This window comes from Oncorhynchus keta, chromosome 17 (assembly GCF_023373465.1).
Source record: "Oncorhynchus keta strain PuntledgeMale-10-30-2019 chromosome 17, Oket_V2, whole genome shotgun sequence".
NCBI lineage: Eukaryota > Metazoa > Chordata > Actinopteri > Salmoniformes > Salmonidae > Oncorhynchus > Oncorhynchus keta.
In genome coordinates, this window is record NC_068437.1 from 38,443,719 (window position 1) to 38,466,758 (window position 23,040).

General features: G+C 44.8%; 1 protein-coding gene across 2 annotated transcripts; it reads right to left on the reverse strand.

Annotated features, from left to right (window-relative positions):
- Window positions 1-613: 613 nt before the first annotated feature.
- On the reverse strand, window positions 614-20,506 carry LOC118396176 (carbohydrate sulfotransferase 1-like). Of its 2 annotated transcripts, none has more exons than XM_035790282.2 (3): window positions 20,139-20,506; window positions 8,902-9,076; window positions 614-2,901 (listed from the first exon to the last, which is right to left on the reverse strand). In XM_035790282.2, exons 1-3 carry the CDS (start codon window positions 20,139-20,141, stop codon window positions 1,757-1,759), a joined length of 1,323 nt encoding a protein of 440 aa, XP_035646175.1. In that variant the 5' UTR covers window positions 20,142-20,506; the 3' UTR covers window positions 614-1,756. The 2 variants fall into 2 exon arrangements, with proteins under 2 accessions (XP_035646175.1, XP_035646176.1); XM_035790283.2 differs by having other exon boundaries at window positions 8,902-9,190.
- Window positions 20,507-23,040: the final 2,534 nt, after the last annotated feature.

Consider the following 23,040-nt stretch of genomic DNA (forward strand, 5'->3'; position numbering starts at 1 on the left):
CCAAACTTTAAGAAACATATGGTTCTCAGAACATTATGTGCTAGTGTAACAGTATAACTTTAGACCATCCCCTCGCCCATACCCGGGCGCGAACCAGGGACCCTCTGCACACATCAACAACAGTCACCCACGAAGCATCGTTACCCATCGCTCCACAAAAGCTGCGGCCCTTGCAGACCAAGGGGAACCACTACTTCAAGGTCTCAGAGCAAGTGACGTCACCGATTGAAACGCCACTAGCGCGCACCGCTAACTAGCAAGCCATTTCACATCCGTTACACTAGCTGGGCGTTTTGTTATCAAACCTTTAACATTATACATAAATTCTGTCCACTAGGAGTCCACTAGGAGTCAATACTATTGAGTGTTTATTTCCCCACATCAGCAATGACAAGATTTAGGTTTGAAGACAATCCAAATTCGATTGGAGTGGAAATAAAATTCTAGATGTTGAATTAGCACCAGGCTCAGTTACATAAATTATTCTAACCACAATGTCCTTGTCTGTAGGTTTTCATTTTGATATTGAAGGATTGTCATTTGACTGACTTCAGCACAATTAGCCTAACTTAATCAAATAAACAGAATTTGTTTGTTATGTTAAATCGATTTATTTAGAAAATGTTTAATTTATAAAATAGAGCTTTATGATATTTTGACAAACCTGATTTACAGTTGACAGTTACAGACTTAAGACAAAGCACTGACACCTTTTCTTTTAATAACACATATATTATAGTATATACAGTGTAGCAACCAAAGGCCTCTGTCTGAAGTGTACATTTGAAATCAGGTTGCAATACAAAGTAGGATACAGGCTCTGATCTTCATGGTGTGGTTACCTGTGACATTTTAAGCCTTTTCCAGGCATCATTCAGAGCATTTTCGAAGATGCTTTGTCAGGCAAGCACTATAATTTTCATTTCACAAAAATCCCCTCCATCCCTTTAAGGTGAGCATAAATGGATGACCTGCATCGAGCCATTCTTAGAAAACATAACACCATTAGAGTGACTTGAGGCTAGAATTACTGTACTAAGCGCTGGCATCAGTGCAACTGCAGCAATTGTAATTCTAGGAAATAAAACATGAATACAAAGTGTTGGACATAGACACATTGAATTTCCAGGAAAAAGAACATAGAAACAATATTATTTCCAGGATTCAAAACATAACATTCTAAGGTAAAGTATAAATCTGACCTTAAGTATACATGTCATTGCTGTGAAAGAGAATATGAATGGAGCAGCACATTAACACGTACACTAAGAAGCTTTATCCAAGACAACTCAAAAACCTGAGATTCTCCTCGATACTGTCAGGTAACATACTGGACTGCCAGTTGAGTTCTGTCGGTTTTTGGAGTGTAATTTTCAAACCACATGCAAACTGTAAATGAAATGCATTTAAATTCCCAACAATTTTGGGGGGAAATATCTTAAATTGCTTGGCATAAACAAAACATGATTGGAGATATTAAATGCAATGAAGACACACACAGACAGAGTCATTGTCATAATCATAGTCATAAAACATTTCTGTGAAATAAAACTTTGTATCATTGGCTGCATTTACACAGGCAGTTCTGATTGTTTGTCAAATTATAGGCAAAAGAGCTGATCTGATTGGTCAAAAGACCAATTAGTGTAAAAAGATCAAAATTGGATTGCCTGCGTTTGAGTGAAGACACAGACAACATATCAGTTACACTATGGAGCTCTTGTAGCATTATATCCAACCACCTTCATGGTCACATTTATACGAGAGTCTGAAAAGGCCTGGGCTCCACCAGACTCTTAGACATGTTTCTCAGATCAGCCACAGAGTGGACCACCCTGTAGCCTAGAAGAGAGAGTGTATCATTGCACAGAGTCTGCAAAGTCCTCACTATATCAAACCCTAGTCTCAGCCTCCAGCTCTCGGCTGTGGCTTTGGAGTCTCTGGTGGTGGAATACTTATAGTTCCACTCGGATGTAGGAGGCGCGCTGTTGTTGGTGTTATGTGCGATCCACGAGTGCACGCTTTCATCCATCTCCAACCCCACAAACCTGTAGATCTCCTGAGCCTTCTCCTTGGGGTTGAGGGCCAGGTCCTCGTAGCGCACCAAGAGGTAGCGTCCACGCAGCCAAGCCGGCCTCTGCAGCATTGTCTCTGCTGAGTCTGCCATGTCCCTGCAGGTGCTGGTGATCTGAGCTAGGTCTACGTAGTGTGGCTGCCTACCTGTAGCATTCCAGATCTTCCAGGCACGAAACTGCTCAGAGAATGCCATCATGCGCGAGGCCAGGATGGCTCTGGGGTCGCGCACCAGGTGAATGATCCTTAGGTCTAGCCGCGGGTCCTCGGTCAAGGTGCGCAGGTCCCCCACCTCAGGGACACGCACCGTCTTGATGGCCACGTGGCCCCGTGAAAGACACGCGATGGAGGCCAGGGTGAGGTTCAGCGCCCCGCACTTCTTGGGGCACCAGGTCTCATCAGGCTGACTCCCAGAGGCCGAGGCCCCCTCACCACCCTCGGGGCACACAGGGGGGGAGCAGAGAGCTCGGCTGGAGCTCCGGCGGAAGAAAGACCCAGTGACGTGGTCCTGGGGCTCAGGGCGGATGTAGTTCTCCAGGAAGCGTAGGTCACAGGTGTAGAGGTTGAGGAGGAGGTCCCGGTAGGCCCCCAGCAGGGCCCGGCGGTCCAGGGCCCGACGCAGTCTGCCGCTGGAGTTGGTGAAGGCCTGCTGGACGTGGTAGAGGGGCTCGAACGCGTAGAAGATGGCCGGATGCTGGTTGAAGAGCTGACCAGTGAAGGAGGAGCCGCTGCGTGTGGTGGCGAACAGGAGGATGTGGCGCCGGGAGACCATGGCTGATGTTTCCATGGGCAACGTGTTGTCCTCACACATAGCTCTCCACCTGGAGTCTAGAAGGACAAGGGGACAAGGAGAGGATATCTGTACCCATGTAATACACATAGTAGCCTATTGTACTGTGATAGTTGCAATTAACTACAATAGCTGCATATGCTTCTAGAATATGATAAAGTTGATTAAGTATTTAAAAAGTCTATATACAACAGTATGGGTCTTAGTTGACTTATTTTGATGGCAACTTCATGATTGTCCTTTATTTTACTACTTCATAAATACAACTGTTAATATTAATTGGTTGACTTTCATACAATTTCAGACAAAGACGTTCTGCAACCAATCTTAAGCTCTTGGCACATGGACACTTGGAATGAAAGAAGCTTATAAAAATAAAATAGAATCCAGTATCATCATCCTAACAGAGGACTAAGAAAAACCAACTGAAGAATCTATCCAGCCAATTTGCTTAAATAATTCAAAAAGTATGCTAAACATGCATGAGTAAGATGCTTGTCTGCCTATGTTTACCCAGGGACTGGTGAAATGTCTCCTCTCTAAATATAGAGCGGATTGCTAACGTGTAATTACTGCTGATGAGGAGTTGATTGCAAAGGGGTCGTTACTTTTATCTGGAGACAAGCTTGACGAAAGGCGTATACAGCCACCCCACGAAAGCTGATTAATGAGGATAAACTGGAGGATAATTGTCAAATGAATAAAAATGAATCACAGATATTACATCTCTCTCATCCTTTCCTCCATGAAAAGGGGAATTCCCTTGGGTAAGGATTAGCTTACTATTTGCGCTCTCCCTCTGCTCCTCGAGAGTCAGTGACTAATGACCCCACGCAAACAAACATTCTTCCTGTATGAATACCACATAAGGGTTTTAAGTGGGCACAAATTCCCAAAATTAAACTTGTGAACCCTAAATGTACAGTGGGGCAAAAAAGTATTTAGTCAGCCACCAATTGTGCAAGTTCTCCCACTTAAAAAGATGAGAGAGTCCTGTAATTTTCATCATAGGTACACTTCAACTATGACAGACAAAATGAGAAGAAAACATCCAGAAAATCACATTGTAGGATTATTTATGAATTTATTTGCAAATTATGGTGGAAAATAAGTATTTGGTCACCTACAAACAAGCAACATTTCTGGCTCTCACAGACCTGTATCTTATTCTTTAAGAGGCTCCTCTGTCCTCCACTTGTTACCTGTATTAATGGCATCTATTTGAACTTGTTATCAGTATAAAATACACAACTGTTGGCGCAATTATTTGAAAATGGAAGAAGTTCAAGATGACGGTCAATCACCCTCGGTCTGGGGCTCCATGCAAGATCTCACCTCGTGGGGCATCAATGATCATGAGCAAGGTGAGGGATCAGCCCAGAACTACACGGCAGGAGGTGGTCCATGACCTGAAGAGAGCTGGGACCACAGTCTCAAAGAAAACCATTAGTAACACACTACGCCGTCATGGATTAAAATCCTGCAGCGCACGCAAGGTCCCCCTGCTCAAGCCAGCACATCTCCAGGCCCGTCTGAAGTTTACCAATGACGATCTGGATGATCCAGAGGAGTGGGAGGTCATGTGGTGTGATGAGACAAAAATAGAGCTTTTTGGTCTAAACTCCACTCGCCGTGTTTGGAGGAAGAAGGATGAGTACAACCCCAAGAACACCATCCCAACCGTGAAGCATGGAGGTGGAAACATCATTCTTTGGGGATGCTTTTCTGCAAAGGGGACAGGACGACTGCACCGTATTGAGGGGAGGATGGATGGAGCCATGTATCGTGAGATCTTGGCCAACAACCTCCTTCCCTCAGTAAGAGCATTGAAGGTGGGTCGTGGCTGGGTCTTCCAGCATGACAACGACCCGAAACACACAGCCAGTGCAAATAAGTAGTGGTTCCGTAACTAGCAACTATCCGTAGACAAGATCCCACAACTAACAATGGGGAAATGGCTACCTAAATATTATCCCCAATCAGAGACAACGATAAGCTGCCTCTGATTGGGAACCATATCAGGCCACCATAGACATACAAATTCACCTAGATGACCCACCCAAGTCACTATCACGCCCCAACCAACACAAAGAATAAACAGCTTACTATGGTCAGGGCGTGACACATGTACAAGTTATTTCTACTATGTCTAAACAGTGGCGGTCAGTGCCGTTTAAGATGAGGATGATTTTTTTTATGAGCATGGCCTTATTTCTATTACAGCATATTGGATGATTGTCATTCATATTCCATTCACCCAGTTCAATGTAACATTGATAGGCTTAGGCTACTACATGATACTACAATTTTCCCTGTACCCATCATGAGTTTGCTACAACCTAGCCTATGAATGAAAGTTTACAATGTAGTGGCACACAGGTCGAGAGGAGAAATATTTTAGGTGACAAACAGTGACACATGGACAGACAGTGACACATTCAATACCAAGTTACACACTCTTGCTTGTACCTAGCTGATCAGGAGTAACATCTTAGTCAACATAGTTAATAGAATTAACGCGTTAGTAAACCCGCTACAATCGTGTAGTGCAGTATACAGTCAGTAAGCCGTTTAGTAGTTACACCGGTGGGACCCGGTGGCAATAAATTAGCAAAACCAAAAGCTTACCTTGACTTGGAAGAGTTCCAGTGTTGGATAGTCATAGCCAGCTAGCTAACATAGCATTCCTCTGTTTGAGCAGGGTGTTTGAATAGGCTAAACTACAGTAGCTAGCTGCATTTGCTACCGAAATAAGTAAAAGTAAAAAAATATCTCACTTGCTCCTCCATTTTGAATTAATTAATTTGTTCAAAACTGTTCAACTATTGTCTTTCTCTCTCTTTGAGTCAACTACTCACCACATTTTATGCACTGCTGTGATAAGGTGCGTCTCGGTGAGAGGTGTAGGAGTCAGGCGCAGGAGAGCAGGGATTTCTGAGAAGCGTGTTTAATATATACAGTGGGGCAAAAAAGTATTTACTCAGCCACCAATTGTGCAAGTTCTCCCACTTAAAAAGATGAGAGAGGCCTGTAATTTTCATCATAGGTACACTTCAACTATGACAGACAAAATGAGAAAAAAAATCCAGAAAATCACATTGTAGGATTTTTAATGAATTATTTGCAAATTATGGTGGAAAATAAGTATTTGGTCAATAACAAAAGTTTATCTCAATACTTTGTTATATACCCTTTGTTGGCAATGACAGAGGTCAAACGTTTTCTGTAAGTCTTCACAAGGTTTTCACACACTGTTGCTGGTATTTTGGCCCATTCCTCCATGCAGATCTCCTCTAGAGCAGTGATGTTTTGGGGCTGTTGCTGGGCAACACAGACTTTCAACTCCCTCCAAAGATTTTCTATGGGGTTGAGATCTGGGCGGGGTTGCCCGGGCGGTGTGTTTGGGATCATTGTCATGCTGAAAGACCCAGCCACGTTTCCTCTTCAATGCCCTTGCTGATGGTAGGCTTTGTTACTTTGGTCCCAGCTCTCTGCAGGTCATTCACTAGGTCCCCCCGTGTGGTTCTGGGATTTTTGCTCACTGTTCTTGTGATCATTTTCACCCCACGGGGTGAGATCTTGCGTGGAGCCTCAGATCGAGAGAGATTATCAGTGGTCTTGTATGTCTTCCATTTCCTAAAAATTGCTCCCACAGTTGATTTCTTCAAACCAAGCTGCTTACCTATTGCAGATTCAGTCTTCCCAGCCTGGTGCAGGTCTACAATTTTGTTTCTGGTGTCCTTTGACAGCTCTTTGGTCTTGGCCATAGTGGAGTTTGGAGTGTGACTGTTTGAGGTTGTGGACAGGTGTCTTTTATACTGATAACAAGTTCAAACAGGTGCCATTAATACAGGTAACGAGTGGAGGACAGAGGAGCCTCTTAAAGAAGAAGTTACAGGTCTGTGAGAGCCAGAAATCTTGCTTGTTTGTAGGTGACCAAATACTTATTTTCCACCATAATTTGCAAATTAATTAATAAAAAATCCTACAATGTGATTTTCTGGATTTTTTCCCCTCATTTTGTCTGTCATAGTTGAAGTGTACCTATGATGAAAATTACAGGACTCTCATCTTTTTAAGTGGGAGAACTTGCACAATTGGTGGCTGACTAAATACTTTTTTGCCCCACTGTATATATATATTTATGTATACATAGTCCACCAATTCAAACTTGGCACAGATGAAAATCCAAAACTACGCTCTCGAAGGAACAGAAACTCGTGCCAATACATTTACATTTAAGTCATTTAGCAGACGCTCTTATCCAGAGCGACTTACAAATTGGTGCATTCACCTTATGACATCCAGTGGAACAGTCACTTTACAATAGTGCATCTAAATCTTAAAAAGGGGGGGGGGTGAGAAGGATTACATATCCTATCCTATCCTATCCTAGGTATTCTAATACACGGAGGAACAACCACAATTCCGACACTTCATACAGGTGCCTAAATAGTGAAGACAATACAGAAACTCGTGCCAAATGCACGGAGGAACAAACTCAGTTCCGAAACTTAACTACATCAATCACCACCTTCCGGAGACACCTGAAACCCCACCTCTTTAAGGAATACCTAGGATAGGATAAGTAATCCTTCTCACCCCCCCCCCCTAAAAGATTTAGATGCACTATTGTAAAGTGGCTGTTCCACTGGATGTCATAAGGTGAATGCACCAATTTGTAAGTCGCTCTGGATAAGAGCGTCTGCTAAATGACTTAAATGTAATGTAAATGTACACGTAGGTAATAGCGAAAACAATAAACATCATAGATCATCGAACGCAAATACACACAAGCTTAATCCTGCACGAATTAAGGCAGGCAACAGGTGCCCTATATACACACAGAAATAAACGCAATTGAACCCAGGTGTGAAAAGGAAAAAGGGATCGGTGGTGGCTAGTAAACCGGCGACGCCGAGTGCCGAGCGCCGCCCGAACAGGGAGAGGAGTTACCTTTGGTAGAAGTCATGACAACTGCTGAGCTAGCTGTAGCTTATGCTTTCAGTACTAGATTCATTCTCTGATCCATTGATTCAGGGGACAACATGTCAGTTCATGCTGCAAGAGCTCTGATAGGTTGGAGGATGTCCTCTGGAAGTTGTCATAATTACTGTGTAAGTCTATGGAAGGGGGTGAGAACCATGATCCTCCTAGGTTTTGTATTGAAGTCAATGTACACAGAGGAGGACGGAAGCTAGCTAGCTGTCCTCCGACTACACCATGGTGCTACCCTACAAAGTTGTTGAGGCTCCTGTAGACCTTCATTGCAAAACAGTGTTTTAATTAATTATTTGGTGGAATGTGAATATATTTTGTGTAGTTTTATCTATATAAAATATATTTTCTTAAATTAAATTCACTGTGGAGGAATTTCCTCCTCGGAGGAGGAGCCTCCACTAGTCTAGCTACATAATAGAGGCATCCGTTTAAACCCTACCAGTTACTGAGCAAGACTAGAACACAGCCTCAATGAAAATTCTACTTTAATTAAAGAACAAAATACATACAGTCGAATGTATAGCTTCTTCTGTTTGTTGCTCAGTCTTGTTATGTGCTTTGCAAATAGAGCCTTACCTCTGGGCTGTTGGCTCTCACAGCGGTGGACACACACTAAGTACATACAGTATAATATGCATTCTCCCATGTGTGCTCCCTAAGCCATATATACAGTCCAGCCAGTTTGCGTTTGTTCTGTATTAGTGGTTACATGCTTGGCAGAGATATGCCTATACCTTTGGGCAGCTGGCTCTGGCAGTGGTAGACACACACAAAGTAGGCTAGAACATACAGCAGAATGTGTGCTCCCTAAGCCATATACTAGCATAGCCATTTTGTGCTTGTTTTTCTGAGTTAGTGGGGACATTCTTGGCAGAGTTTTGACCCTACCTTTGGGCTGTGGGCTCTGGCAATGTAAAACTTCTCAGCAGACACACAAAGTAGATACACTGGAATTTGTGCTCCCTAAGTAATGTAGAGTACAGCCAATTGTGCTTGTTGTTGTGCATTAGTGGTTTCATGCTTGAGCTTTCTCTTACCTTTGGGCTGTCGGTTTTGACAGTGGTAGACGCCACCGTGGCAGGGCCCGGACAGGGAGTCTCTTAGGGTGCGGATGGCTGTGTACTGGACCCCCAGAGAGGCACACACCAGCAGCAGCACTGTCTTCCAGGAGCACTCCATCCTGCGTCCTCCTCCGGCCTTACATCCTTCACGCTGCAACCACCAGGGGAAACACAGAGAGGTGACACTCCTCACACACTGTCCTCAGGGAGAACAAGAGCGATGCAGAAGAGTAGTCCTCTGGGATTTTAACTTTCTGCAGACATTCTGACCAGAGCAGGAAAGAAAACAAATATTTTACGAGCAGCTTTTTTCCTTCTTCGTAACGATGCAAAAATCCGAAACTTTATGTAAAAAATATATGGAGAAAATGTATCCATGCCCTTGTCACAGATTAAACAACTGCAATGCTCTACTATCCGGCTATCTGGGTAAGCCTAGTGGTTAGAGTGTTGGACTAGTAACCGGAAGGTTGCAAGTTCAAACCCCTGAGCTGACAAAGTACAAATCTGTCGTTCTGCCCCTGAACAGGCAGTTAACCCACTGTTCCTAGACCGTCATTGAAAATAAGAATTTGTTCTTAACTGACTTGTCTAGTTAAATAAAGGTAAAATAAAAATAAAAAGTGCACACATGCGGCTATTCTGTGTTGAACGGTTAACAAAGAAATAGGTACTCCTATATGCTTAACTTAGAGTTATTAATGTAACTTTAGTTCTACAAATGTTGAGCTATATGTATTGATTTTTAATACATTGTAAGGCTGCATGATGCAACAATAATGATGATCTTTTTTTAAAGTTGCTTGAAAAACATGAGCTCTGCTTAGTTTTTTTGCACAGGTGGTACACACTTCGTCAGTCTCTCATTCACAATTTTAGAAGCACTTGATAATGCCTCGGATTTCCCTGCGGCATCCCCTTTGTGTGACCATGATGCACCCTAAAAAAAATCCAGGTCATTTGCAGCCCTTCACCCTAAATGCTGCTTGCTTTGAAGCACCTCATCTCACTTACACAGTTCTCCATCACGTGATCGGGTCTTTCTGTCACGCATAGGTGTAATAGGTGGCAGGGAAGTCAGGCGCAGGAGAGTCAAATGGAGTGTAAATATGGAGTCTTTTAATAAAGTTCCAAGCACCTATACAAACAATCAGTATGCTCAAAAACATAACAATAAATGTAGAAAACAAACAAACAAAACATGGAAAATGAAAAAGGATCAATGATGGCTAGAAGAGGACCCGCACGCGCACCTATACAAACAATCACACTACACTGACAACAAATCAATCTCTGACAAAAACAGGTTTCGAACAGGTACGCCGGAACCCCTCGATGTCTAGAGGAGGCGGAGGAACATCACGCACTTCAGCCCCTGGAGCGGGTCCCCTGGTGCATGGAACACTGGGGCCTCACTGCGGCGCCCCACAAACGGTCTGCGCCAAGGTTTTCTGTCCCCTGGTGCGCCTGGGGCCTATGGCACGCTGAAGGTGGACGTGGGCTGCCTCCCAGGTTTCCTCAGTGTGCCGAAACCAATTGTCCACCGCAGGGGCCTCAGTCTGGCTCTGATGCCAAGGAGCCAGAACCGGCTGATACCCTAATATACATTGAAAGGGAGTAAGGTTAGTGGAGGAGTGACGTAGCGAGTTCTGAGCCATCTCTGCCCAGGGCACGAACTTCGCCCACTCCCTCGGCCGATCCTGGCAATAAGACCGCAGAAACCTACCCACATCCTGGTTAACTCTCTCCACCTGCCTGTTACTCTCGGGGTGAAAACCTGAGGTAAGACTAACCGAGATCCCCAGACGCTCCATGAACGCCTTCCAGACCCTTGATGTGAACTGGGGACCCCGATCAGACACTATATCCTCAGGCACCCCATAGTGCCGGAAAACGTGTGTAAACAGGGCCTCTGCAGTTTGTAAGGCCGTAGGGAGACCGGGCAAAGGGAGGAGACGACAGGACTTTGAAAACCGATCCACAACGACCAGGATCGTGGTGTAACCCTGTGAAGGTGGAAGATCAGTCAAAAAATCCACCGACAGGTGCGACCATGGCCGTTGAGGAACGGGTAGAGGTCGTAGCTTACCTCTGGGTAGGTGTCTAGGAGCCTTGCACTGGGCGCACACCGAATAGGAAGAAACATAAATCCTCACATCCTTAGCTAAAGTGGGCCACCAGTACCTTCCTTCAAGACAGCGCATCGTCCGACCTATCCCAGGATGACCAGAGGAGGGTGACGTGTGGGCCCAATATATCAATCGGTCGCGGACAGCAGACGGAACGTACAGACGACCAGCTGGACTCTCAGGGGGAGAAGGCTCTGCACGTGACGCCCGCTCAATGTCCGCGTCCAGCTCCCACACTACCGGCGCCACCAGACACGAAGCTGGGAGTATGGGAGTGGGATCCATGGACCGCTCCTCTGTGTCATACAGCCGAGACAATGCGTCTGCCTTAGCGTAAACCGCCATCCTTCTTCTTCACAAAAAAGAAACTCGAGGAGACGGGTGAAATGGATGGCTGAATGAACCCCTGATGCAGGGATTCAGAGACATATGTCTCCATAGCCTCCGTCTCCGCTTGCGACAGGGGATACACGTGACTCTTGGGATATGCAGCATCTACCAGGAGATCTATCGCACAATCCCCCAGTCGATGGGGTGGTAATTGAGTCGCCTTCTTTTTACAGAAGGCGAGAGCCAAATCGGCATATTCGGGGGGAATGCGCACGGTGGAGACCTGGTCTGGACTTTCCACCGTAGTAGCACCAACGGAAACCCCTAAACACCTACCTGAGCATTCTCGCGACCACCCCGTGAGAGCCCTCTGTGGCCAAGAAACAGTGGTTATGACAACAGGGTTATGAAAAACTAACCAGGGTAGGCCTAGCATCACAGAATACGCAGGAGAATCAATAAGGAAAATACTAATCTTCTCCTTGTGACCCTCCTGCGTTATCATACACAAAGGTGCGGTAACCTCCCTGATAAACCCTGACCCTAATGGTCGACTATCTAAGGCATGAATAGGGATAGGCATAACCACAGGAACAATAGGGATCCCTAAATTATGAGCTAGACTTTTATTAATGAAATTCCCAGCCGGACCTGAATCTACTAGTGCCTTATACTGGGAATGCAGTGAAAATTCCGGAAAAGAGACAGAGACAAACATTAGTGCAGCAGAGGGCTCTGGATGAGAATGGTGCCTCCTCACCTGGGGTGACGCCAGAATGCCCTGCCTGCCCTCCCTATTCCCAGAGGAACCAACCCGGCACCGACCAGCAGTGTGCCCTCTGCGACCATGAATGGTGCTCGAGCGGGAACCCCCGGTCTCCCTGCGCACCATCCTTCCCAATTCCATAGGTTCGGGAGAGATGGAACAACCAGACCCCGATCTAGACGTCCACGAGTAGCCAGCATGTTGTCCAGCTTGATGGACATGTCCACCAGCTGGTCGAAGGTGAGGGTGGTGTCTCTACAGGCCAGCTCCCGACGGACGTCCTCGCGTAGACTACAACGGTAATGGTCGATCGGGGCCCTGTCGCTCCATCCAGCGCCAGCAGCCAAGGTCCTAAACTCCAAAGCAAAATCCTGTGCACTCCTCGTCTCCTGCCTCAGATGATAGAGAAGCTCACCCGCTGCTTTGCCTTCAGGTGGGTGATCGAATACTATCCGGAATTGGCGGGTGAACTCCTCAAAATGGTCCAACGCCTCATCCTCCCTTCTACACACAGCGCTGGCCCATTCCAAGGCTTTCCCGGTGAGGCATGAGACGAGGGCGTAACTCTTCTCACGGTCAGATGGTACTGGGGAGGCCGTGGCTAGATATAAGTTTAGCTTGAGGAGGAAACCCTGGCAGCAGGCAGTATCTCCGTTGTATCCCGTGGGTAGGGATAAATGGATCCTCGATTCCGGAGAGGAAAAAACGTTCACGGGAGATTCCGGTTGTGGTGGTGGTGGCGCTGGAGAAACTCCCTGTCTCTCCCAGCGATCCATTTTCTGGACAATGTGCTCCATGACGGACCTGATACAGTCAAGCTCCCTCGCTTGTTCCTGAATGCGTTCCTCCAGGTCCATGGGTATAGTGTCTTCTCTTGCTGACTTCATATATGGCAGGGAAGTCAGGCGCAGGAGAGTCAAATGGAGTGTAAATATGGAGTCTTTTAATAAAGTTCCAATAGTATGCTCCATAACGAGGACCCGACGCGCACCTATACAAACAATCACACTACACTGACAACAAATCAATCTCTGACAAAAACATGAGGGGAAACAGAGGGTTAAATACACAACAGGTAATGAATGGGATAGAAAACAGGTGTGTGGGAAAACAAGACAAAACCAATGGAAAATGAAAAAAGGATCAATGATGGCTCGAAGACCGGTGACGTCGAACGCCGACCACCGCCCGAACAAGGAGAGGCAACGACTTCGGCAGAAGTCGTGACACTTTCTCACAGGCTACAAGTGAAGACTTGACCTATTCTATTCTGTGCAAGAAATAAACATTCCAAACATGGTCTGGGACAGGTCCCAAATTAATACAACCACGCAATGAGGCTGACGCAACAAATGAGAACGTTTAGCTTAAAATTGTAAACTATTAGGCTATTTCTTCATATTATCAGCACAGCAATGCGCACATGGCAGTTGGCTTTAATAAGCGTGAATGATACATTCGTGGGAAAACACCATTATCAAAAGTGACCACAAATGTGATTATGCATGTATTACTTTTATTATAAAGGTGCATTTTTATGGTGAAAATGATCTTTCCCAAACTTGAAACTCACACACTGCTTATGTATGCCAGTTAGGCTCTGCACCCCAATGTAAAGCGGATTAATGTGCTTAACTTTAAGAAGATATTTGGCCACTTTAGTTGTGATACAAACCTTATTAAAACATATACGCCTATGGGCTAGGCTACATGAGGTGTGCGACTATGATTGAAAAAGTCGCAAAAAACGTCATTGTTTCTTATGGTAGGCATCATTCACAAGTAATATCATATAATTCACAAGTGATAGGCTAATATTGTCACCAATCAGACTATTCTTGATTTAATATTGTCTTTACATATACTAAATAATATGTGTGAACAATATTTTTATTTAGAATGAACCATTATCATGCACCTGTCTCGTAACAGGGGCAGCAGAAAAATAGCGAATGGAGGACACTTTTCCCCGTGGTTCATTTTCATACCAGCCAGGTAGGCTATACTCCTGCTGTAAAGAGAAGCAATGTGCTTAATATTAGGAGAGTTGAGAAATAAATATAGTAGGCCTCGCCTATAGAAAGCTGATGGTTCCCTTTTTAATATAGGCTTTCACTCTGTTTTCTCATGCAATTGCATAGCCTATTGAAATGGGCTCTCATGAAGTGTTTGATTAGATTATCGAATACATTTGTATTGGTGTCAGAGTGATTGGAGGGACAATAGGGTGCTGAGTACCAAGCAGTTAGCAAGTTTGTTAGGCTACTAATGACCATCAGCAGCAACAGAGCTCGGAGAAGCCTAACTACATGACTAAACGGTCACGTGGAATTTGACTGCCTTCATGACTCGTGACCGCCGGTAATACGGTCACCGCAACAGCCCTATTCCTGAGTGGCGTAGTTAAAGTTTTAGCTTAAATCGGCTTGAAAATCTATTTCAAGACTTGAAAATGGCTGTCTAGCAATGATCAACAACCAAATTGACAGAGCTTGCAGAATTTAAAAAAAGAATAATGTGCAAATATTGTGCAATCCAGGTGTGCAAAGATCGAAGACTTACCCAAAATGACTCACAGCTGTAATCGGGATTCTAACATTGACTCAGGGGTGTGAACACTTAAGTAAATTAGATATTTCTGTTCTTCATTTACTATAAATGTGCCAACATTTCTAAAAACACATTTAAACTTTTTCACTATGGGGTATTGTGTGTAGATGGGTGAGAAAAAAAAGTATATTTAATCCATTTTGAATTCAAGCTGTAATAACAAAATGTTATTTCTCGGGTTTCCTGTATTAGGTATGCTCTCTCTCTCCCCTCCCAGAGAACCTGAGCCCTAAGACCATGCCTCAGGACTACTTGGCCTGACGACTCCTGGCTGTCCCCGTCCCCAGTCCACCTGGTCGTGCTGCTGCTCCAGTTTCTGCTGTTCTGCCTATGGCTATGGAAACCTGACCTGTTCACCGGAGGTGCTACCCAGACCTCTCTCTCTCTCTCTCTCTCTCTCTCTCTCTCTCTCTCTCTCTCTCTCTCTCTCTCTCTCTCTCTCTCTCTGCTCGGCTATGAAAACCCAACTGACTTTTACTCCTGAGGTGCTGACCTGTTGAACCCTCTATCACCACTGTGATTATTATTTGACCTTGCTAATCAAATCAAATCAAATATTATTTGTCACATACACATGGTTAGCAGATGTTAATGCAAGTGTAGTGAAATGCTTGTACTTCTAGTTCCGACAATGCAGTAATAACCAACGAGTAATCTAGCTAACAATTCCAAAACTACTACCCTATACACACAAGTGTAAAGGGATAACGAATATGTACATAAAGATATATGAATGAGTGATGGTACAGAGCGGCATAGGCAAGATGCAGTAGATGGTATCGAGTACAGTATATACATATGAGATGAGTATGTAAACAAAGTGCCATAGTTCAAAGTGGCTAGTGATACATGTATTACATAAAGATGCAGAAGATGATATAGAGTACAGTATATACGTATACATATGAGATAAATAATGTAGGGTATGTAAACATTATATTAAGTAGCTAGTGATATATTTTACATCAATTCCCATCAAACCCCATTATTAAAGTGGCTGGAGTTGAGTCAGTGTGTCAATGTTAGTGGTGGCTGTTTAACAGTCTGATGGCCTTGAGATAGAAGCTGTTTTTCAGTCTCTCGGTCCCAGCTTTGATGCACCTGTACTGACCTCGCCTTCTGGATGATAGCGGGGTGAACAGGCAGTGGCTCGGTGGTTGTTGTCCTTGATGATCTTTATGGCCTTCCTGTGACATCGGGTGGTGTAGGTGTCCTGGAGGGCAGGTAGTTTGCCCCCGGTGATGCGCTGTGCAGACCTCACTACCCTCTGGAGATCCTTATGGTTGTAGGCGGAGCAGTTGCCGTACCAGGCGGTGATACAGCCCGACAGGATGCTCTCGATTGTGCATCTGTAGAAGTTTGTGAGTGCTTTTGGTGACAAGCCTAATTTCTTCAGCCTCCTGAGGTTGAAGAGGCGCTGCTGCGCCTTCTTCCCGATGCTGTCTGTGTGGGTGGACCAATTCAGTTTGTCTGTGATGTGTACGCCGAGGAACTTAAAACTTACTACCCTCTCCACTACTGTTCCATCAATGTGGATAGGGGAGTGTTCCCTCTGCTGTTTCCTGAAGTCCACAATCATCTCCTTAGTTTTGTTGACGTTGAGTGTGAGGTTATTTTCCTGACACCACACTCCGAGGGCCCTCACCTCCTCCCTGTAGGCCGTCTCGTCGTTGTTGGTAATCAAGCCTACCACTGTTGTGTCATCCGCAAACTTGATGATTGAGTTGGAGGCGTGCGTGGCCACGCAGTCGTGGGTGAACAGGGAGTACAGGAGAGGGCTCAGAACGCACCCTTGTGGGGCCCCAGTGTTGAGGATCAGCGGGGTGGAGATGTTGTTACCTACCCTCACCACCTGGGGGCGGCCCGTCAGGAAGTCCAGTACCCAGTTGCACAGGGCGGGGTCAAGACCCAGGGTCTCGAGCTTGATGACGTATTTGGAGGGTACTGTGGTGTTAAATGCTGAGCTGTAGTCGATGAACAGCATTCTCACATAGGTATTCCTCTTGTCCAGATGGGTTAGGGCAGTGTGCAGTGTGGTTGAGATTGCATCGTCTGTGGACCTATTTGGGCGGTAAGCAAATTGAAGTGGGTCTAGGGTGTCAGGTAGGGTGGAGGTGATATGGTCCTTGACTAGTCTCTCAAAGCACTTCATGATGACGGAGGTGAGTGCTATGGGGCGGTAGTCGTTTAGCTCAGTTACCTTAGCTTTCTTGGGAACAGGAACAATGGTGGCCCTCTTGAAGCATGTGGGAACAGCAGACTGGGATAGGGATCGATTGAATATGTCCGTAAACACACCAGCCAGCTGGTCTGCGCATGCTCTGAGGGCGCGGCTGGGGATGCCGTCTGGGCCTGCAGCCTTGCCAGGGTTAACACGTTTAAATGATTTACTCACCTCGGCTGCAGTGAAGGAGAGTCCGCATGTTTTGGTTGCGGGCCGTGTCAGTGGCACTGTATTGTCCTCAAAGCGGGCAAAAAAGTTATTTAGTCTGCCTGGGAGCAAGGCATCCTGGTCCGTGACTGGGCTGGTTTTCTTTTTGTAATCCGTGATTGACTGTAGAACCTGCCACATACCTCTTGTGTCTGAGCCGTTGAATTGTGATTCTACTTTGTCTCTATACTGACGCTTAGCTTGTTTGATTGCCTTGCAGAGGGAATAGCTACACTGTTTGTATTCGGTCATGTTTCCGGTCACCTTGCCCTGATTAAAAGCAGTGGTTTGCGCTTTCAGTTTCATGCGAATGCTGCCATGAATCCACGGTTTCTGGTTTGGGAATGTTTTAATTGTTGCTATGGGAACGACATCTTCAACGCACGTTCTAATGAACTCGCTCACCGAATCAGCGTATTCGTCAATGTTGTTGTCTGACGCAATACGAAACATATCCCAGTCCACGTGATGGAAGCAGTCTTGGAGCGTGGAATCAGATTGGTCGGACCAGTGTTGAACAGACCTCAGCGTGGGAGCTTCTTGTTTTAGCTTCTGTCTGTAGGCAGGAAGCAACAAAATGGAGTCGTGGTCAGCTTTTCCGAAAGGAGTGTGGGGCAGGGCCTTATATGCATCGCGGAAGTTAGAATAGCAATGATCCAAGGTTTTACCAGCCCTGGTTGCGCAATCGATATGCTGATACAATTTAGGGAGTCTTGTTTTCAGATTAGCCTTGTTAAAATCCCCAGCTACAATGAATGCAGCCTCCGGATATATGGATTCCAGTTTGCAAAGAGTCAAATAAAGTTTGTTCAGAGCCATCGATGTGTCTGCTTGGGGGGGGAATATATACGGCTGTGATTATAATCGAAGAGAATTCCCTTGGTAGATAATGCGGTCGACATTTGATTGTGAGAAATTCTAAATCAGGTGAACAGAAGGACTTGAGTTCCTGTATGTTGTTGTGACCACACCACGTCTCGTTAACCATAAAGCATACGCCCCCGCCCCTCTTCTTACCAAAAAGATGTTTGTTTCTGTCGGCGCGATGCGTGGAGAAACCAGCTGGCTGCACCGACTCCGATAGCGTCTCTGGAGTGAGCCATGTTTCCATGAAGCAAAGAACGTTACAGTCCCTGATGTCCCTCTGGAATGCTACCCTTGCTCGGATTTCATCAACCTTGTTGTCAAGAGACTGGACATTGGCGAGTAGTATGCTAGGGATCAGTGCGCGATGTGCCCGTCTCCGGAGCCTGACCAGAAGACCGATTCGTTTGCCTCTTTTACGACGTCGTTGTTTTGGGTCGCAGGCTGGGATCCATTCTGTTGTCCTGGGTGAAAGGCAGAACACAGGATCCGCTCCGGGAAAGTCATATTCTTGGTCGTACTGATGGTGAGTTGACGCTGCTCTTATATTCAGTAGTTCTTCTCGACTGTATGTAATGAAACCTAAGATGACCTGGGGTACCAATGTAAGAAATAACACGTAAAAAAAACAAAAAACGGCATAATTTCCTAGGAATGCAAAGCTTGTCATCTATGAATGTTTGAACATCTTTGATGTGGCCTTAATGGCCATGTACTCTTATAATCTCCATCTGGCACAGCCCGAAGAGGACTGGCCAACCTTTGGGCCTGGTTTCTCTCTAGGTTTTTTCTTAGGTTCCTGCGTTTCTATGAAGTTTTTCCTAGCCACCGTGCTTCTACATTTGCATTGTTTGCTCTTTGGGGTTTACGGCTGGGTATCTGTATAGGCACTTTGTGACAACTGCTAATGTAAAAAGGGCTTTATAAATACATTTGATAGATAGATAGATAGATAGATAGATAGATAGATAGATAGATAGATAGATAGATAGATAGATAGATAGATAGATAGATAGATAGATAGCGGGGCTTTAGGGAAGCAGGTGAAAGAAGTGACAATGGACAATGCTGACAGCTAAAAGTATGAATACACAATTTTGTAAAAATGGTTAGGGCCCCCATGAGTGGATCTTGCTTGCCAGAATCTCTCCCAACTCTCTCCTCTGCCAGGGGGGCAAGTCACATTCAGTAGCTGACATGCAACAGCCACAGGCAGAGCAGCTGAGAGAGAAGGGTGCACTCTCACAGAGAGAGAAGCTCTACTGACCTGAGGCTACAGACTAACCCCGGTGATATGACAGAAGATGAATCTAGTCCTACATGCCTCCCTGTGCCTCACAGAAAAGAGAAATGCAAACTGGCACTTTGAGATGTGGAAAGGTCAATTGTGGATCTTATCTTGTACATTTTGACTTACAGCACCTGTCTTTACACTGAATGCATAGACATGATTATTAAACAGGACATAAATGCCTCATGCAACCTTATCACATAGGCTATATACACCCCATAGAGCAACATCAAGTAGTTAGACAGACAATAGATAAGCTACAAAGGAAATATCTAACATTTGGTGGTGATGGTGTTGGGGTGCTCATGAAAGTTTATAATCATCTCATGTAAAAAAAAAATGGCAAGTGTTAATAAAATATTGAACACATAGGTGCATATTAAACAAAATAGTGATATCTAAATGTTATTAAAATAAAACTTTATATATGTCTCCTCCATCAACTCAGAGCAACAGGGTGGAAGGCGTCATGTACCTGGGTGCCAAGAAAAATGCACAATGACATGTTCTCTAGGATATAAGATAAGAAATCACACAATAATGCAAACTATCGATGGTGCAGCGCCAACATCCTCCAACATAACCGTAGCCTATATGTTGCACGGTTCGGTAACCTGTGCCGTCCAGGTAAGCCTAAACGTGAGTTCAAGTCCGTCGTAATTCATCACTGCCAGTTACTATATCTGATAATAATAACAGTGTAGATAATATACTAGTTCACAGTCACACAAATGTTGCCGTATGAACCAATACTAAATACAAAACATCAATAAATAAATAAATGCATCTTACCATATAAACTCTGCCAAATCAGCTCAGTAAAGTCAAATTCATTGGTGGCACCCTTTTAGAGGAGCTCCGTAAGCATTTTCGTGTTCTCGACGGTTTGTCCAGTAGCGGAGTGGAATGAGCAGTGGGAACTGAGAGAGCAAGCAGCGCCTGGTTGTGGAAACGCGCGAAGGGATTGAGCAGCAGAGAACGCTTGAAGAAGCAAAGCAGTAAGCCTCCCCCGTGTCATTTTCAGCCCATAGCTGACTCAATAGTTGGTTTCTTTCGATGTCTTATATAATAGGCTTATAATAGGCTTTGAATCATCACACATTTTAGAATAACTGTAAAACTATACTAGATTTGGGCAAACATATTCATATGGTAACCAAAACAACCTGCCCAGATAGCACATTTGGTTCCTTTGAAGTTGTAGGAACAAATGTTTTTGGTTTCACATTGATTGTGGGATCAAAGCCATAGGTTTCCTGACTGGTAAAATGTAACGTTTTTTAAATGTTCAGATGTAAAAGTTTTCCCTGTTGGGGAACATTTATTTTTAGGTTGCATGGAGGGTCTGAGAACGTTTTACTCTGGTTCCTTGAAAGTTTTCCTGGGAGGTTTTATTGACACAGAGAATGGAATTCATAGGTTATTTTGAGGTTTTGAATAACTTCCTCAACTTTAACTGAATGTTTCAGTAAGACTTAATGACACTGCTAGGTAATTTTCTAACTGTTTTAAACTCCAAGCACAGATAGAACACAGGGAAATTAATTTCCTTAGGCATGCAACCACATCAGTGAGACTCAAACCTATACTCCTCTGTTTTCTGTCCGTGGAATTAGTCCTTTGTGCCACCAGGATGGAGCTTTTTTCTACACATACAAAGCTGGTCATTTTAGTCTATTCAAACAGACCCCATTTCAAAGGAAAATAAGCACTCATTAAGATCAGGTGTGGCCAACACACCTGAACACACGTAACAAAATACGTCCTGCGCCGACAGAGATGGCCGCCTCGCTTCGCGTTCCTAGGAAACTATGCAGTATTTAGTTTTTTTTAACCTGTTATTTCTTACATTGGTATTCCAGGTAATCTTAGGTTTCATTAAATACAGTCGGGAAGAACTACTGAAAATAAGAACAGCGTCAACTCACCATCAGTACGACCAGGAATATGACTTTCCCGAAGCGAATCCTGTGTTCTGCCTTTCACCCAGGACAACGGAATGGATCCCAGCCTACGACCCAAAACAACAACGTCGTAAAAGAGGCAAACGAAGCGGTCTTCTGGTCAGGCTCCGGAGACGGGCACATCGCGCACTGATCCCTAAATGAAATGAAATCCGAGCAAGGGTAGCATTCCAGAGGGACATCAGGGACTGTAACGTTCTTTGCTTCACGGAAACATGGCTCACTCGAGAGACGCTATCGGAGTCGGTGCAGTCAGCTGGTTTCTGCACGCATCGCGCCGACAGAAACAAACATCTTTCTGGTAAGAAGAGGGGCGGGGGCGTATGCTTTATGGTTAACGAGACGTGGTGTGGTCACAACAACATACAGGAACTCAAGTCCTTCTGTTCACCTGATTTAGAATTCCTCACAATTATGGAAGAGATAATTGGACCGAATAGTGTGTGTACCTCAAAACCCCCTCTAACTGGCTGAAGAAGAGTGACAAAGGCGTTGGAGAAGGCCTTCCGAACCACTTCTACTGAGAGAAAGGACCTAAGCCAGAAATTGGTGTACAGTATCAGATCAAAGCTATCAACTGCTTTTCTTTCATGTTTCTCTCATACTGTGAGAGTCCACTTGGAGTGATCATGGAGAGAGATCTGTTCTAACATTTTCTTATGATGCTGGTGTATTGGTTGACGAATGGACAAGACATGAGTGGTAAAGATGAGACAGGACATCTTTACACACACACACATGCACAACCTTTCTTATGAGATCTGGGCTCAGTAACTTCCTGCACTATTTATTTTCTTTGAAGTTTGTTCTGTCAATCAGATAAGCTGTCATTCAGACTGTGACAGGGAAAAGTACAGCTCTCTCTGAGAAAGGATTTTTATCTATGAGGGAAAGTTAACTTCCCTGAGTTCTTCTATGCTCTGTCTGAGTTCAGTGAGTAAAAAGCACCCCTCAGAGCAGGCTCTGTTGCAAGATAATATGCAGGTGAAAGGAAATCTCATTTTAACCTACCAGTATGCCAACAGCGGAAGTTAAATTTGATTCAGCAAACAACCACAAGGGCACACAAGGCAAGCTTTTCCTCTAATGTAATGTTCTCCTAAACTGTTCTTTGAATTTATTAGAAAACCTGAGCAATGTTATTCTGCTTGGTTTCCAGTAATATGCAGTACATAAATACATTCGATTTTAGTCATTTAGCAGACGCTCTTATCCAGACTGACTTACAGTTAGTGCATTTAAGAAAGCTAGATGGGACAAACACATATCTCAGTCATAGTAAGTACATTTTTTCTCAATAAAGTAGCTATTAGCAAAGTCAGTGATAGTAGAATACATTTAAATAAAAGTGCAAGTGTTAGTTCACGAAAGGCAAGGGTGTTAGATTTTTATGGGGATGTGAGGGGGAGGGTGCTGTGGGATTACTTAAAATACTCTTTGAAGGCCTCCCGAGTGGCGCAGTGGTCTAAGGCTTCACTACAGACCTGGGTTCGATCCCCGGCTGTGTCGCAGCCGACTGGGACACCCATGAGGCAGCGCACAATTGGCCCAGCGTCATCCAGGGCTCTAGCAAGTCCTTGTGGCGGGCTGGGTGCATGCATGTTGACTTCGGTCACCAGCTGTACAGTGTTTCCTCCAGAAAATTGGTCCGGCTGGCTTCCGGGTTAAGTGAGCAGTGTGTCAAGACGCAGTGCGGCTTGGCAGGGTCATTTTGGAGGACGCATGGCTCT